Below are 17,253 nucleotides of genomic sequence, written 5' to 3'. Positions count from 1 at the left end.
ACTGTCTCTTGATGCAGAATTCCAAAAATCTCTCCATCGGGGTAGCTCAGATTCTTATCAGATACTGGTCAGTACTACAGCTTAGCTGCAGGAAAAATAACACAATTATTTCTGAAGTGCCAGCAGCTAGCATTCCTGCTGGTGGTACTTCAAAGAGAAGCCAATACCTTCTGAGCCTAAACTCGGGTCCTTCAGCACCACCTGAGAAAGAACTGGGCTACTTTGAAGTGCAACTGTACACTAGCTTCCAGTTGCACTTCTGTAAGAATGCTCTCTGTTCTTTTCTTTCTTCTTTATAGGAAGAGTCACTGAAGGAAAAAAGTTTCATAGTGAGAAGAAGAATTGAAAGAGTCAGAGGAAAAAGTAGTTATTTGTGTTGTTTTTTCTGCAGGATTATCCGCTGACTTCTGATCACTTCCATTAAACATGTCATACAAAAATTTTACAAAGGCAGAATTTTCAGTATTTGTATCTTTTTTTGAAGAAAAGAAGAAATTGCCATCAAAAGCCTTATCTCTTAGAGATACAAAATATGGTCACAAACTTTGAAAGAATAAAATGGAAGGTTTTGTCAGTCATTATTACTGTATGTGGTTTAAAAAATGCACAAAGATATTTAACATTTCTTTGTTCCATTCTTTATCTTACTCCTACATGCTAGAAGGTAGGACAGTGCTGTGCTCTGTGTTGGTAGCCAGCAAGGTGCTGGTAACACACCAGTGTTTGGCTGTTGCTAAGCGGTGCTGGCACACATCAAGGCTGTCTCTCCAACGTTTACCCTTGTGACAAGTAGGCTGGGGGTGGGCAAGGTCCTGGGAGAGGACACGGCCAGGACAGCTGACCTGCTCTGGTCAAAGGGATATTCCACAGCGTATGGGATCTGCTCAGCCATAAAAGCCAAAAGAAAGGAGGAGGAAGCAGGGCACATTCATTATTTACAATATTTGTCTTTTGGAGTAACCACTGTGTGTACTGAAGCCCTGCTTCTTGGGAAGTGGCTGGACATTGCCTGCTGATGGGAAGGAGAGAATAAATCTTTTATTGTTCCTTAGTTTCCACTCATGGCCCTAGCTTTTGCTTTATTAAACTGCCTTTATCGTGACCCACAAGGGTTTTTCTCTATTTTATTTTTTCCCTTCCCTGTCCTGCTGAGGAGGGCAGTCATAGAGCAGCTTGGTGGGCACCTGGTGACCAGGCAAGGTCAGTCCACCACACTATCAAACAATGAAATTCCTATTAAGGGAGTTCCACTTGTATGAAAACAGGTCACAGAGCCCCCTTTTGTTCAAGGGACTTTGTTCTTCTCACTGTGTCCTGCTCACTGCTTTCAGAGACTGCTGAGGAGGGCTGACTACCCCTTCCAGCCATAACATTGCCTGGGTACGGAGGTTTATGAGGAATATCTGCCAGTTTGTATATACAGGCCTACATGTGTGCTTTATGGATGGTTGTAGTCCCTGAATTCTCAGGGGTACTGAAATACAGGCTATTAATTATCTTTTTTTCCAGGCCGTTTGGGTTTTTTTCTGTATCTGAACAGTTTTAGAAATAATACTGGTTTTCTATTGTGTCATCCATCTGGATAATTTTCATTTCCTTAAATTACATAAGAACATGCAGTCAGGATTTTTACTAACCATTATTTATTATTTTTTTTTTACCCCTCTTCCAACACCTCATCCTTTTCTGTTCTCTTCCAGGAAAAGTTTTTCCATATTCCTGCCTCTGAAATCTTAACTAATAATTTTCTTCAGCAAAAGATGGAGATGACCATGAATACACTCTGTCCTCCGGGAAGAAAACTAGGTCAGCTTGCCATTATTTTAAAAGGGGGATGGGAAGAGAAATGGTCCTTCAATCTGCTATTGCACACACCACGTCTTAGCATTCATTTTGTGCAGGGGCAACACTGAGAGAAGTGCAGGGGTGGGTAAGGAGAGTTGAGTTAATTGGATATGATACATTGCTTTAGCAGTAGAACTTCTTTTTGAGAGAGAAAAGTAACGGTTCAGGAAATCCTCATGTAGCGTGCAGTGATGCGTGAGTGTGGTCATGTCTGTGCAGGCCCTAACATGTCGTTTGTATCCCTGTGGAAGTTCACCAGAATACCCTTGTAGGGAATGTCACAGCACGTTAGGGAGAACTGAAAGGGAATTTAGCGTATGGCACATACTGTGGGTGAGATGTACAGACTGATTTAGAGCATCCCTTGCTACAGGAAACAGCCGTGGAAATTGAGCAAACTCTTCATCCAAAGCCAGGCACGGAGGTTTTTGTGCAGTATTCTGTAGTGGCAGAAAGCAGCACTGCCTAAACTGCACACGTCCAGGGCAGTAGCTGTATGTCTCTGCTGCAGCTTGGACTTCTGGAGCATACACGTCCTAAGTACATCGCTGTGACCACCATCACTGCACTGGAATCTTTAGCATACCTATAAAAAGCAGCCCTGTCCTAAAGGGTGTATCTAAGGGGGTGTTCCCTTTGGGACTAATTAAATTGTCTCATTGAGACACATAGAAAAGAGTTTTTATTATTGGAAAGTCCTTATATATGCTACACTGTGGTACAACCACTGGTACCAAATGTTTCAGGGGGCACTGGGGTGGGGAGGGTGAGGTCTGGAAGATTGTGACTGAACACCATTTCAGATGGTGATGGAAATTTTAAGGTAAAAGGTGGGATTTCAAAATTCATAATTATTGTTTCTTCCTATTAACCATTGTATACATTTAGATATCCTAGTTAAAATCCAAGTTATACTTCTCTCTTATAAAAGTTAGAAAGTAGTATTAAATGATAATTTGGTGGTTTTTTTGTAGATGACTTGCCATGGCTGGAATGCTTCATCAAGTCCTATAATGTCAGAGATGCAACGAAACATCAAGTTTATTACCAAATTTTTGACACTACAGTTGCTGAAGATGTTGTCTAGTGATGTGTCACTAATAGAAAGTAATCCAGTAAGAATCCAACCTTCAGAGTTTTTGGGATCAGAGACTGTATAAAAAAATCTTTGCTCCTTACTTGAGAATTCAGCCTGTATATATGAAGTTTAAGTTTGTATATTAATGAGAATGGGAATTATGCTTCAGTATACTTACTACTTTCCTAGCACACAGCCTTGTGGTCCAAGTGCATGTAGAACTGCTGAACTTTTCACTGGAGGCTGCTTGGCTCAGGCTGATGGAAGCAAACTAGTATCCATCTGTGAAGTTACTCTAAACTGGTGAGTTTTACTCTGAAATATAGTCAGAATGACACTGCTTTGTTCATTTCTACGTTACAATAAACGTTGTCAGCAGAGGTAGCGAAGAGGAGCTATTCAGGAAACTTTCAGACTGTGAACATACCTGTGCAAGGGTATGTTGCTGTTCTCAGTGAGCTGGTGTGACAGAGAGGTTGTCTGTTTCTAGAGATTTCTACGATTTTGCAGTGAGATGCACATGTAGATGGAACTCTTCTTGTTAATCATGCTAAGGTGCCATCTGAGTGTACCAGTTACTGTAGGTTTTGATGGAGTGATGAATGTGACCATGTATTAATTATCACTGAAATTCAAGTTGAGCCATGAAAGTATGGTAGTGTCAATTTGTAAAATTAATATTGACATTCACTAACCATAATGATTCTTTAAGTGGCCCCATCGGGTACCAAAGTTACCATGCTTATTAGCTGCCTGTGTGTTTTCAAAGGCTCTCCCATCTGGCTGAATTTACTCTCCGATTGCACTGCCCAGATCTGCCTTGTCTGTCTGTCAGAATCAGATTGTATGACTAAGCTTAAAGACAGGGAACAGATACAGTGACACCACGGCTTGCATATACTGCTGGACTAGAAAAATTACTTGGTGGTTTTACTTTGCTTTCAGAAATCCACAGGACAAATTGAGGACATGTTTCTTCAATGATAATTAATGTAGAAATTCCTGTCAAATCAAATGCTTCCCATCAGAGCGAAATTACTTAATATTTACAACAGCTGTTTTTTAAGGGAGTTCAGAAGCAAGATGGAATACTTGTAAGTGGATAATTATTTTGATAGTAGATGACATTTTATATTTTAATTTTTCAGGGCTGTTTAGTAGATTATGCAATCTGTCACTTAAAATTTCATCTAAGTATCTTCTGATAATTTTCTGGTACTCTAAAAAATTATACTGGGTTTATATGGCATAAACCAAGAAATTATGTTCTTTATTGATTGGTGCATAGGGAGAAGCAATATTAAAAGTGGTTTGTGGGTATTTCCTTTAAAAAGTAGGGGAAAAAACCACCAACTTTGAAATTGAAGGAGCAGTTTACTAAAAGAGCAGTACTGGCATATGAAAATTTGCCTGAATCTGTGAATAAACACAAGTGAAAAACAATTGCAAGTTATTAAATTTATATTTTAAAATTTTAGACATTATTTCAGAGACAGGGTTTTAAATGTATGTACACTTGTATATAGTGTATGGAGGAAGGATTTTTTTAAAAATTTTTATTAACAACTAAGATACTGATACTGTACATTGTTTTCTAAATCAGTGGTTTGAACTTTAGTATAAGCTAAACCAATTCCACCACATCCCTTGCCTGAGATCCCTGCCAGAAAACTTTGAATATACATCACTTCTTCTTATTGTTGAATATTGTATTTTAAAAGTTCAATAAAGATTTTTCTAAATACTGAGGTTTTTCTTTTACTTGACTTCTAGTTCTTTGTTCATAAGACTGTGACAACTTCAAAACTACATCAGTAGCTTTCATCCCAATAAATGTTTGTCTGGGTTATTAGATTGAAACATACATGCTTAGTTCTCTTTCAAAATAGAATTCATATAAGTAATTAGTAATGAAAAAAGATTTGATGATACTGAAGATGGCTGTGCAGAAAGGACTTAGCACACAGTTGGAAATGTTTGTGTCTCATGGGTAGTAAGTAGCCTTTCTGTAGAGCAATGAAAGTCATTGAGATGGGACTCGGACCTTTAATCGCGCATCCTGGTCAGCGCTGAGGTCTGTGAATAGCTGGTTGATTGATGGAAGTTTTGAGATTGCTACACCCTGAGCTTACAGCACCAACAGTCTACAGTTTCTGGAAGTGGAGCATCTCAGCAACAATCACTTTTAGCTGTTACCAGCAAGGTAATAGGAACAGAGGTCACATTTCCCTCCAGTCAGTTTTTTAACCAGGTGTTTGGTTTCTAAAACATTATAAAAGGTCAAATGTCTATTTGAGTAGTTTACAAAAATTAGATGAGAGGGTTCATAGTGTATTTAAGGATGCTGAGTTGAACCAGTAGTAGATCAGTTTAATGTGGATACACTCAGAACTCCAGACATGTCTTCCTGGTGTCTTATCTTCTCCAGCCACATACATCCCAGCGTACAGGGTAACTGCATCAAAAAATCAACATCTTACTGGAAATGTGGGCTAAATAACAAATGTGCATGGAACCTGAAGTATCTAGCACAACACAGCATCACCACAGGCAAGGGCAAAGAACATTGTTTTGTAAAGGAGAAGCTGTGAGTGGAAAATAAAAAAAACCCTATAAAAACAATAGTGGAACATGAGCCCTTCCCCCCCCTCCACTTACACAGACCAGTGCATAAGGATGGTAAAAGTGACATTTACAAAAATTAACAAGGGTGTTCAGAAACAAAAACGAACAACTGAAAACAAAATAAACTGGGGAATAGTGTTTTCAGGAATGCATGTGATTGGGCTCCTTGAAGCCTGGGTTGCAAGCATGAGTGGAAGTCTGTCTGATGTCAGTAGAATGTAAGTTCTTAGATGCCTCATGTTCTCTTGAAACTCCAATTGGGAAGACAGACTAAATAAATAAGACATATGGCAGAAACAAGGAGGTAGTCCTGGTAGGTGACCTATGTTCGGTGGTGGCTGAACTTTCTCATCAGCTTTTGCTGTTAGAGGTTTACAGAGGTTTACAGACCAGACTCTGAAATGCTTTGAGTAATACCAATCCTTTGGCAACTAAGCAGCAGGCAGTAGGGTTGCAAAAAAGACCCGAGCCCACAGGCTGACAAGCTGAGGTCTGCAGTGCAAGGAAGGGATTATATTGTGTTGACAGGGATGAGTGGTTAGCTCTTCAATGCCACAGTGTTTTACAACACCAAAATTTATTTACATGAGGTCACTTTTTGGCCAAAGCCACTGTATTAATACAAGAAACTGGCAGGAACTGGTGCACAGGAATAAAGGGCAAGGCCATGTATTGACATGGGGTTGTGGATACATCAAGTAAATTTATATGTTCAGGTTCTTCAGGTGGATCACTACTGAAAACTTTCTTCAGTGGAGGAGAGAAAAAATTTCATATAAGCATTTACTTCAAATAAGCCTTAGCACAAGTGTACTGAACAGTGACTGTTAAGAATTGGAAACAAGGAAATTCAGCAGAAGGTGGGAGAGAGAAGTTTGAGAGGACATCAGCAAAGACAAGAAGAGATAGTAGAGGGTCTTTGTGAGATGGTTTGCTGCAGCCATCTTCCCAGCATTTCCTATATGTGAAATACCTTGTAAGAACTATGGTTTGTGGAAACATCCATCTGATGGACGGCATACCAGATCCAAAGCACTTGGAAAACGTAGAGCAGAATTATAATTGATGACACTGTGCCTGTGGTGAAGCTATGGGAGGACTTCATCCCAGAAGAGTGCTACCTTCTTGTTTGTTGCTACAACTCCCGTACATGCATACAGAGAGATCTCCATAAAACTTCAGCAGTGTTACCATTTGTCTGCATAAACCAAACAAACTGAAAGCTTTGGAATGAATCTACATTTAGTAGACACTTGGTTTAATTTGAGTTTTTGCGCCTAAACTAGCAGGAAAAACGTGGAAAACATGGAAATATGCCCCAGAGAGTTAAAAATTATTTTTTTTAATCTGCTGACTGTTCTGTTGCAGAGGCAGCTCTGAGCCTGAATTTGTGGCTCTGTGTGTGCACAGCCTGTGCACTGCTGCTGTTAAGGAAGTATGGTTTTGTGAAGTAGAAGCTGCATCTTCACAACTGAGTCTGTATCTCACCGTGACTGCGAAGGCTGGACATCAGGTAGCTTTGAATTAGGGAGGTGTTACTTAGCTGAAAGGAATTCTCCAAATGACAGCAATTTAGAAATGCTACTTGGGTTTTGTGACTGGGAGCTGCTGGTCAGACAGCTTTAAGTACAGGCTTGCTTGCTTTCTTCTTCTGTCTGCAAATGACCCCCTTAAGCAACGCAGCCCCTCCGAAGCAATGTTTCAAGTGACAAATATCATCAGTCACAGGCAGGATGTGTTTTACCAGAGGGGTCTTACTGGTTTTCACAGGGGGGTGGGTAAGGGCCTTGCACCACATGGCAGTGTGTGATGCTGTTATTCTGGCATGCATTCGTACAATTGTCCATCTCAAAGGATACTCATTTCTAGCGCTGTTTGCTATGCTAAAGGTGCAAAATCCCATAAAAAGAAAATGAAGCAGTTGCAGCAATTGATTTTGACATAAACCCACAGTATAAAGAGATGCCAAAGGTCATCGTGACACGCTGTGCTTCAGTTTCTCATTGTGCATGGGTATCCTGGAACATATGCTAGGCATAAGGCCTCACTGCTCATAAAACCACGCTTGTCTTAGAGGGAGATGCCTACTGTACACTTCCTCTGTTTGCTGTGTTCAGTCGAGGGTAAACCAACACTCGTTAAAGGTAAGCAGAAGGGTGAGGACTTGCTTTTCCCTAAACCAACACTCGTTAAAGGTAAGCAGAAGGGTGAGGACTTGCTTTTCCCTTGCGGGTGAGTTAATGCATTTGTCAGCCATGTGTATATTTCTAAACAAGTTTAATTCCTCTAATCCAGTTACTGGAAATTATTTGTATCTGAACTGAAAGAGGCCAGTTTGTGGATTTTTTTTAAAACATTCAATGTCTGGAAAAAAAAAACAACAACTTGGCAAAATTACAATATTTGTCATTAGCTAGATGCGTTCTTGCACTTCACCAAGTGCCAGGGCCTGTTCTCATCAGATTGGGTCTTTTCTGACATGGGATATATTACTCAGTGATACCTGGTATTCATGGCAAGCTTACCAAGGCATTGTAAAAATAGCAATAGTTTTCAGAGCTCATTTAGCTCTTCTGTGAGGCCTAGAAAAATGTGAATGTCTTTGGCCTACTTTTCACTCTGGATGGAGAGGTGGCTGATCTGATGTGATGGACAAGGAATTCCTAACTCATTTCTTAGTGGCTATGGCAAAGGTACACCAGCCTTGTTTTAAATATTGAGGTCATCAGCTAATATGTGTCAGGAAAGCATAGAGCTGTACCAAATACTCCTGTCAAGAGCACATGCAGCAAAGCACATCAGAATTGGAAACCTATTCCAACTGAAACTGACACAAGATAAAATGTGACACTGATACATTCTGCTTTTGGTAATTCAGCTTTGGTAAGGAATGCTGGTCTGAAACTTAAGCTAAATAATAAACAAAGGCTTAAATTAGCTGAGAATTGTATTGATAGTACTTGCTAAAATATAGCAGAGACTCCACAACCTCTCTGGGCAGTCTGTTCCAGTGCTCCATCACCCTCACAGTGAAAAAGTTCCTCCTTATATGTACACGGAACTTCCTAGGCTGCAACTTGCACCTGGTGCCTCTTGTCCTATCACTGGCCATCACTGAGAAGAGCCTGGCTCCATCCTCCTGACTATAATAAATAAATAAATAAATAAATAAAATTGATATTTGTAAATATTGATAAGATCACCCCTCAGTCTCCTCCAAGCTAAATAGTCCAACCAATCATTGGCTTTCCCAGCTTATTTCACTTATTATTACCAGCCTAGCCATCTATGTCAGCATAGAAACAGCATCACTTTAGAGACTGTTGTTGCTTTGGGATCTAGGAAGCTGTCCTGAACATTGCAGGTGATAAGAAATGTCACTAATACCATCCACTCCACGCAGTCTTTCCTGTCTCCAGTGGGGCAGCTGGAAGATTGTTGTACAAGGAGTTAGAGGTCTGGGCGCCTGCTGCCTTCTCATGCCCACTCTGCATTGCCTGTGAGTGCTTACCAAGAGAGTACTTGCCTGTGTGGCTCTGCACCGTGGATACTACGCAACTGCTTTATAAAATAGCATCATTAATCAAGGTATATATAATAGATGCATATGTAACCAGTTTGCATATATTCAAACATAATTATACGTATAGTCCCTTGTCCACTTTGAATAATACAAGCATCTCTCTGGGAGCCGTATCTTTATTGTGGCAAGAGTTTCGTAGCACACTGTCCAAGGGAACCATCAAAGCTGAGTCTAGATTCCAAACATGACAGCTGTCAGTGACGGATGAGTCTGTGCCTAACAGTGGCAGAGAACACAGAGCTGGCGAACCCTGCCACTGACTGAAATGCCATGCACTGCTCCAGCCTGGTCCTCCACAGGGTCAAAAGCTTCTTTCTGGGCAAACCTGGTCTGGTGTGGGTTTCTCTCACTCCCTCATCTCTGTGTCTCTGTCTCTCTCCATGGGTTGCAAGTGCTGGCAGAGGGTTGCTCCAATAGGAGTCACAGTGTCTGCTGCAGGTGAGGTCTCAATCTCTTCCATTGGCTGCAGTGGGACGTCCTCTCCACCATGGGTTTGTCCATGGATGCAGGGACATCTTTTTCTCCAGCACCTGGGGTACCTTCTCACAGCCTTCTTCGCTGGCCTTGGTGCCTGCACAGTTTCTTACATCTCACTCCCTTCTCTGGTGGCAAAAAGTGGCTACTTGTGGTTTTTTTTTTCTCATAAATGTGATTCCCAGAGGCGCTGTGACCATTGCTGATGGGCTCGGCCATGGTCAGCAATGACTCCATCATTGAGCCAGGTGGTGTTTGCTCTGTCTGGCCTGCAGAGAGCTTCTGGCTGCTTCTTGCAGAAGCCACCCCTGCAGTCCCCCTTCTCCACCAGAAAACAGACATGCAAAGCTGAAACATCTTCCCAGCTTTGAAAGGGACTTAACATTGTTATCACCTTTTCTAGATTTTTCACTCTTAATAAATCACCTAACCAGCCTTGAGCATAGAGTTCCTTTCTTATGGACATCCCAAAAGAGCTGCCACCTCCTCATTGTAAAACAACAGTGTTACTCTTCTTGGAACAGACCAGTGGTCCCCTGTTTTTCCTCAAATTAATTCATAAAGATTGAATATTAAAAAATACAACAGTCGATCAAAAGGAGAACATTAACAAGTTCAAAATAACAAGAGCAGATTAAATCATAGTTTACAATAGCGGTGTCTGCACAGTTGCAAATTGTGTATGGATGAGAAAGCATAAAGCCAGGTGGCACTGGGGTAATTCAGCCCCTTAACTCCTCCTTTGTAATTTGTGCTTACTTCCAGGATTTGGGTTTGCAAAAGAAATGTCTTCTTTAATACAAAATGCCTTTTAAGCAATATCCTTAGGTAAAAAATTGCTTTTTGTGCTTCCTGACTATGTCCTGCTACGCTGTAGTTACCCTTTTTCATTACAAAAAACCCCACCCAACCAAACAAAAAGCCAAAACATAGAAAACCCAAAGAAAGAGCCAATGGCTGCAGTTCCTGTCAGGACCCTGCTCTAGTGTGGCTTTACACAGACCACAGTTCCTTCAGGAAATACTCATCTGCTGTGGCCTGGGGTGATGCATAATAATAATGGATAGATTAATATACATGTAGCTTAAGAAACAATTAATATTACATTAATATAAGGAGAATAGGAAGTATTTTGGTACTTTAGATTTTAGTAGAATATAACCATAGCCGTTTGAGCTTGTTTTGCTAGAGTAGCTACAAAATTTAACCATAATAGTGGAACAGCCTTAAGATAAAGAAAGTGAAGATAGACAGCTAATAAATAATGAGACCAACAACCAATTAAGAGACAGAGTATATCTCCCTTTCAGCTAAAAGGGGTTCCTAACTCGTTTGTGCAGGAATGTGTTTTTGAGACTATGGACAAAACCATAAAGAGCATGTGCAGAAGGAAACGGTAAAAATTTCACTGAGAGGAAAACATCCAGCCTTCACCCCGAAGGCTACCAGAAGATCCCCTGCTGAGTGTCACTGAGCGTGCTCTCTATCTGTGAGGAGTTAATGTAAATGACTTCCTAGAGATAATTTGCATAACCCTCCCTTTTCTTAGAAATATAAAGAATCTGTATATTATTAATCTATATAAATATGAGAAATTTTGCTTTAAACAGTGCACACATTAGGGGGAGCGATCCCCTGTATAAATACCTGCTTAACAGCCATCTTGGTTATTCAGTCTTGATTTTGACTTTTTGAGGCTTCAGGGGTCCACTGCAGACCACAGTGTGGATATCTGCTCCAAGACTGGTCTCCTCCACAGGCTGCAGAGAAATCTATTCCAGTGCCTGGAGCACCTCCTTCCCTCTGGCTTCCTCCACCCCAAGGTTGTTTCTTTACATGTTTTTTTTTTCTTCTTCAGTTCTCATTGTTCTTGCAGGATTTTAGTCTTTTCCAGAGGCTATCATCTCGGCCAGGGAGCTCAGCCATGCCCTCTCCTCACAGAGGCCACCCTGCATCCCCTGGGCATGGACACCCAGTGCAGTATCTGTCCTTGTAGACACAGTGGCAAGTTCACAGACACAGAGAAACTAATGTCTTGACATTGGTGGCTGAGAAGTCCTGGTTTTGGTTAAAGAGAAAAGCATGAAAATTGATAGCATGGTAAATAATGTGGAAAGTTGTTAATCCAAAAACGCTAGCCTTTTCACTGATGGATCAGAGCCAGGCTCTGGATAAGATGTGAGGTTTTGGTAAACAAATATGTTTGTTTATGATGCTTAAATGGCTTGATTTCCCCAATTAAAAGCAGAAATAATGTGGGACAGAAGTGTGCAGTGTTCTATCCTTCTTTCCTTAGCTATCTGAAAAACAAATAATGAAACATTTAAGGGTGCATTCTTCCCTGTAATGGATGCACACAACTTAAACAGAAGTTTGCAACGGTGGACTTGCACATTTCAATCATAAGAACTGAACACTTAAAATCCAATTGTACAAATAAGCTATCTGTCTTGTACAGTGCAGGACCAGAGTGATATTCTTACGGCTAAATCAACCCCTTAGAAATTAGGTGATCCATGCCGTTTCTACCCAGCTGTACTTCAGGCAGTGGCACTATTATCCATCAACACACCTGGCAGTAAGTGACAGGTGAGTGGAAGGAAAGGACTTCTTAGCAAACGATTATCACATCTCTTCTTTAAACAGCACAGGAAGTATTGGAGCCCCAAAGGTATATGTACTCACTGAATAAAAGTGGTCCATTTGTAAATGTGTAAAAGAAGGAACTGGGAAACTCTCCACAGATTTCTCTTAATCTGGATTTTATTATTTGCAGATATTGTATGCTAAAGGACTGTCAAGTAAATAAGATCTTCATGACAAGCCCTCTAGCATGAGCCCTTTACTCTTCCTTTTATTCCGTAATGGGAATTTCTTTGGCATGTATCTGGAGGATATTTAAGCTTTTCTTGTTTACTCTTACTGTTCTGGTTGCATCAAGATGCTTTCAAAGGGAAAATGGCTTTAAAGATACACGAATTGAGGATGAAGACTGAAAGTTAGCTCTAGAGAAGAGACAAGCACAGATCCAATCCCAGTAAGCCTTTTGTGAGTCCTCTTGCAGTACTGTCCCAGAAGACTATGACATTATTATGACATTCAGATGATTAAAGGCCTGGAGCATCTCCCTTGCAAGGAAAGGCTGAATGAACTGGGGCTGTTCAGCCTTGAGAAAAGAAGACTAAGAGAGGATCTGATCAGCGTTTGTAAATATCTGAAGTGTGGGACACAGGGGAAATGGCCAGCCTCTTTTCAGTGGTCTGTGGGGACAGGACAAGGGGCAATGGCTGCAAGTTGGAGCACAGGAAGTTCCGCACCAACAGTGAGGGTGACAGAGCCCTGGGACAGGTTGCCCAGGGAGGTGGTGGAGTCTCCTTCTCTGGAGATATTCAAGACCCATCTGGACGCCTTCCTGTGCGACCTGTCCTAGTTCCCCTGCTTTGGCAGGGGGGTTGGACCCAATGATCTCTTGAGGTCCTTTTCAACCCCTACAATTCAATGATTCTGTGATTTATATATATATATATATATGTTTTGCTATAGGTACATTCATCTTGCTAGCCATCTGTCCACCTAGGCAAAGTCCAAAGTCAAAACCTATGTGGTATCTCTTGAGGCAGTGGCTATCATCTCGACAGTTCAGTCCATTTAGTCAGTTATTATCTTTTGCACCCACTAGAGATGCAAAAAAACCATTGCGAGACCGAAGAAGCTTCAAGGTGTAACAGCAAATTTAGATATTTATTCAGGACAGACACATTAAGCAAGTGGTCAGTGAAACTATTCCTTAGAATCACAGAGCCACAGAATGTGCCACAGTATCTGAAGAAATTGCCAGTATCTGAAGTGAACAATGACAGCTGAATGAAAAGTGTGTTAGATATAATATTACTTGGGAGGTAAGATTTTTACTTCTTGTTTGTTTTTTTTTTTTAAACAAACATTAACATTGTGATAGAAGAACATTTTAATTCACTGTCATAGTTCAAACTTAGCTGATAACATCAAGTGAGATTCAAACACAGACCAGGAATGAAAAAATAAACTCTTTACACAATGAACTGAAGGGGAGCAGGGATTGCACAGCAAAAATACTCTAGGCAGTCATAATAGCTACCATATTTCATTGTAATTTACCTGAAAAAGAAAGACCTCAGCCTGAGCAATCATGGTATCTCCTTAGAAGTGCATCTGAAGTATTTGCTATTTCATGTCCACACATAGAAAACATCTGACTAACACAGATCATTTTTAAGCCAGTCAAGCCAGGGACTGCAGCCAGAGTTGGGAATCATGCCCTTCACAGACAGGCGAATGGAGACAGTTTTTGCTGTAGATTGTGCATGTTTAGGACAAGGTACAACACATAAACAAAACTTCAATAGACAGGGATGTGAAAGAAAGGATGTCAGGATAACAGGGCAGTTAAACATGCACAGCAGCCACAGGCCAGCTCACTGTGCTGATTTTCTCTGAAGCAGCATCATTCCATTTCTAGTCCACTGGTATGTTTCCTGGCTTAGCTTTGCTACAGGTCAAGGTTTCAAACACTGCTCATCTCCCACTTGAGAAAGGAACTAAGTTTTCAAAAGCACTTTCTGGAGAGCTGTTCAGCTTCCTTTGGAAAAGCTGGCGAGGGGGTTTCAAATGACTTAGTAATTCACCCTAGTGAGTTACTCCTTTTCCTAAGGAAACAAACTCAAAGCAACAGGGCACCACACGAAACAGACCTTTATTCTATGTTAAAAATATAGCAGGAAAACAATTATATATGGAGAAATAGAAGTCAGGTTAAAGTTAATATTTACTTAATACTTCTAGAACAACTAGAAAAAGCTCCTACCTTCTGGGATTGTGCAATGGAGTCTTGATATTGTGCATACTGCCACGTGAATGCAAAAAGTAGCTAAGAACTGGATCTTTAAAACTTCATCATAATATTTTGTGCACATCCAAGTGAGGGAGGAATCAATTTTTTGGATGTTTGCTCAATGTATCTAATGTCAGTTTTCTTTTTCAAGCAAGTTAAACACCTGTTTGTGCCAGCAGTCTTAGAATTTAAGTTGAGATTGGCATAGCCCTTCTTTGAATGCTGATGAGAGATTGCTATCTTTAGTATTTTATCTTTGGAAATATGGAGATGAGTCCTCTTGTTGCTTCCTTAAACTCAATGAGCCTTATTCATCCCTTGTGTAATTATGGCAATTTCAAAGCAGTTACACTACAGATAGGTTGGACCACTCATGTGAATCTGATTCCCCAATGAACAGCTCTTTAGATAATGGAACGAAGACCTAAATGTAATGCATCTCACAGTAAAGATTTATTGTTGTCTTCAGACTGTTCTAGCTGATTGCTAATTAGACATTTGGACTTAAAACCAAAAACTTTATGCGAATATACAGAAAAGCTTTCATGATTATGACTGTTAATCTTGTAGTTACCAAAACCATCATGGGAAGTAAGCATAGTTATTATACTAGTGCAGACAGAACTTTGAAACTTATTTCATTGGCAAGAGTGTAGAGCTCAATTCTTCACAATATAGGAAGCATTCATTATTTCTCAGACCCTCTGTGTCATTATGTGTGGGCCTGGTACAGATTTAACCCTTTAAGAGATAAGCTGTCTGTTATATTCTACCTTTCTGAGAAAAAGGAGTTTGTGTCTGTGTATTTCAGAGGTTTAGAGCTCCTGCATGAATTAATGTACAATTACTTCATCTGTTTACAAAGAACATGGATGGAAGTCGTGCACCTGAACGCAAGAGGAGCCGGACACCCTGGCTTGATTGCAAGCTCTGTGGAGCTGCCTCTGTGTCTGGCTTACCTAACTGCATTCTGAAATGCTGCCCTACTCTGAGAAGTCTTTTTGCATAGTGCAGCAGTCAGTTCCTGGTCTGGGAAGGGCAGTGTGGGTTCAGGTGCTTAACTGATACTTAATGTTAGGTGGTAAGTCCTCTAAATTTCATCTGGGTTCTGTGAATCCAGCTTGCTACTTTTCTTTCAGACACCACCACTGATATCCTGTAATATCACCACTGGATCTTGATAGCAATTACTTCCCTCTCCAGCATCTCCATGGAAGGCCCTGTGCATCAGCAGGCTTTGTATGGACACAATTCTTTCTGAAGATGCAAATTCATAAATCACTTAAAGCCCAGCAAGTCCATGATGCCACCACAAAGGTATGTCCTGTATTTGTCTCTGGTCATAAACTCCCAAGCCCACCTTCATGCTGGTGGTAGTAGTAGGACTGTGTTATCTGACTCATCAGCTCCCTAATCTTTGCAGGGAGAGAGAAAAGGAGTGAAAAGATGTAGAAACTATCCATGTAGATGTGAGAAGCAGCCATGCATTTTGGCAGCATTAACTGTCTCAGGTCTTAGGCAATTAAGAAACCTATGAAACTGTGTCAAGCCAGAAGCTGTTATGTGAGAAGTAGAACTAATGGTTGGCACTGCAGAGCTCCTTGAAAAAACTCAGATTTGCCTCCTTTTGCTGCCAGAAAGATTTGCCATTCACAGTGCAAATCTTTGCAACGTGATTTCTCCTTTTAGTGTGATTTGATCAACAGTAAAGTCATTAAGAAGATGACCAAAAACTGCTCACATTAACTTGTCATAGTGAAGATGAGTGCTGCTCACATGTCTCAGGGCTGTTATTTCAGGTTGTCTCCCTGCAGACTGAAGGAGAAATTCCTGTGCTGCTTTACATTTGTCTTCTTTTGCTTCCCAACTACTTCCCAACTAGATATTTTCTTTTCTTTATTCTCTCTCTTTCTCTCCATTTCTCCCTCCCCTCTCTACTGCTGCACAAAGATCTGTGTACTTCCCTTCACTGTTGAATAGGAAATGTGTCCTTTTTTTTTACTTACCTACTCTTTTTTAGGTAGGGTTGTCCTGACAATATGGAGAGAAAAGGTTTCATCATTAATAAGTCTTCATCAACAGATCCTGATAGATTACTTCTTGCTTACAGAGGTCATTAAAAGACTGGAAGTTCTTCCTTACTGCTCTGTTCTGAAAATCCTTTATGAATTTTGAGAATTTCCCCATCAAAATCTGATAAAGAGAGAGATTAACTGAGAATATTCAATTTTTTAATTATAATGAGTTACTAGTTAGAGGGAAGCAGCTTTCTCTCTGTACAAGCTGTTTTTTTATTGGCAGCAAATCCAGATCCAGATTTATATCTGGATCCAGCTGTGCTCTCCTACATCCCCTCTCCAAAAGTATATCATCTCCTCTGTGTTTCAGCATGGCAGGTCTCCAAACAATTTTTAGATGTCTTGGCCGAAAACAAAGTTTCCTGAAAAAGAAGTATTAGAAAGTGATTGCTTTAGTCCATGTTATTCCACAAGTTTGGCTGTGGAAATAGTCACACAAAAAAAAAGTCGTATTACAGGAACTAAGGAGGACTGGAAGTAACAGAAATGGAGGAGGTAACTTCTTAACTGGATTTGCTGATGAGCATGTAGAGACATGTAAGTTTATGGAGCAATCCTCAGTTGTGTATCACAAGTATTTGTACTTATTTTCTGTTTTGACCCCTGGTTAATTCTTAAAATCTGTTGCACAGGAGGAATTTTGTAGATCTGTTCCAGTTTCAAAATTGTCTCTGTTCATTTCAGAGAGGTTTTCAAAAAT

The 17,253-nt window shown here is 40.5% G+C and overlaps 1 protein-coding gene across 1 annotated transcript in view; it reads left to right on the top strand.

The window, feature by feature from the left end:
• Window positions 1-4,671, top strand: part of POT1 (protection of telomeres 1) — a 66,997-nt gene extending 62,326 nt beyond the window's left edge. Inside the window, exons 18-19 of the mRNA XM_084263290.1 lie at window positions 1,701-1,806; window positions 2,820-4,671. Coding sequence (XP_084119416.1) covers window positions 1,701-1,806; window positions 2,820-2,932 — 219 coding nt within the window. The 3' untranslated portion in view covers window positions 2,933-4,671. The remainder of the gene's footprint in view (window positions 1-1,700; window positions 1,807-2,819) is intronic.
• Window positions 4,672-17,253: the final 12,582 nt, after the last annotated feature.

The sequence above is a fragment of the Gallinula chloropus genome, assembly GCF_964237585.1.
Source record: "Gallinula chloropus genome assembly, chromosome: 1".
Taxonomy (NCBI): Eukaryota; Metazoa; Chordata; class Aves; order Gruiformes; family Rallidae; genus Gallinula; species Gallinula chloropus.
Note: the sequence above shows the minus strand (reverse complement) of the source record. Positions and strands in the feature narration are given on the sequence as shown.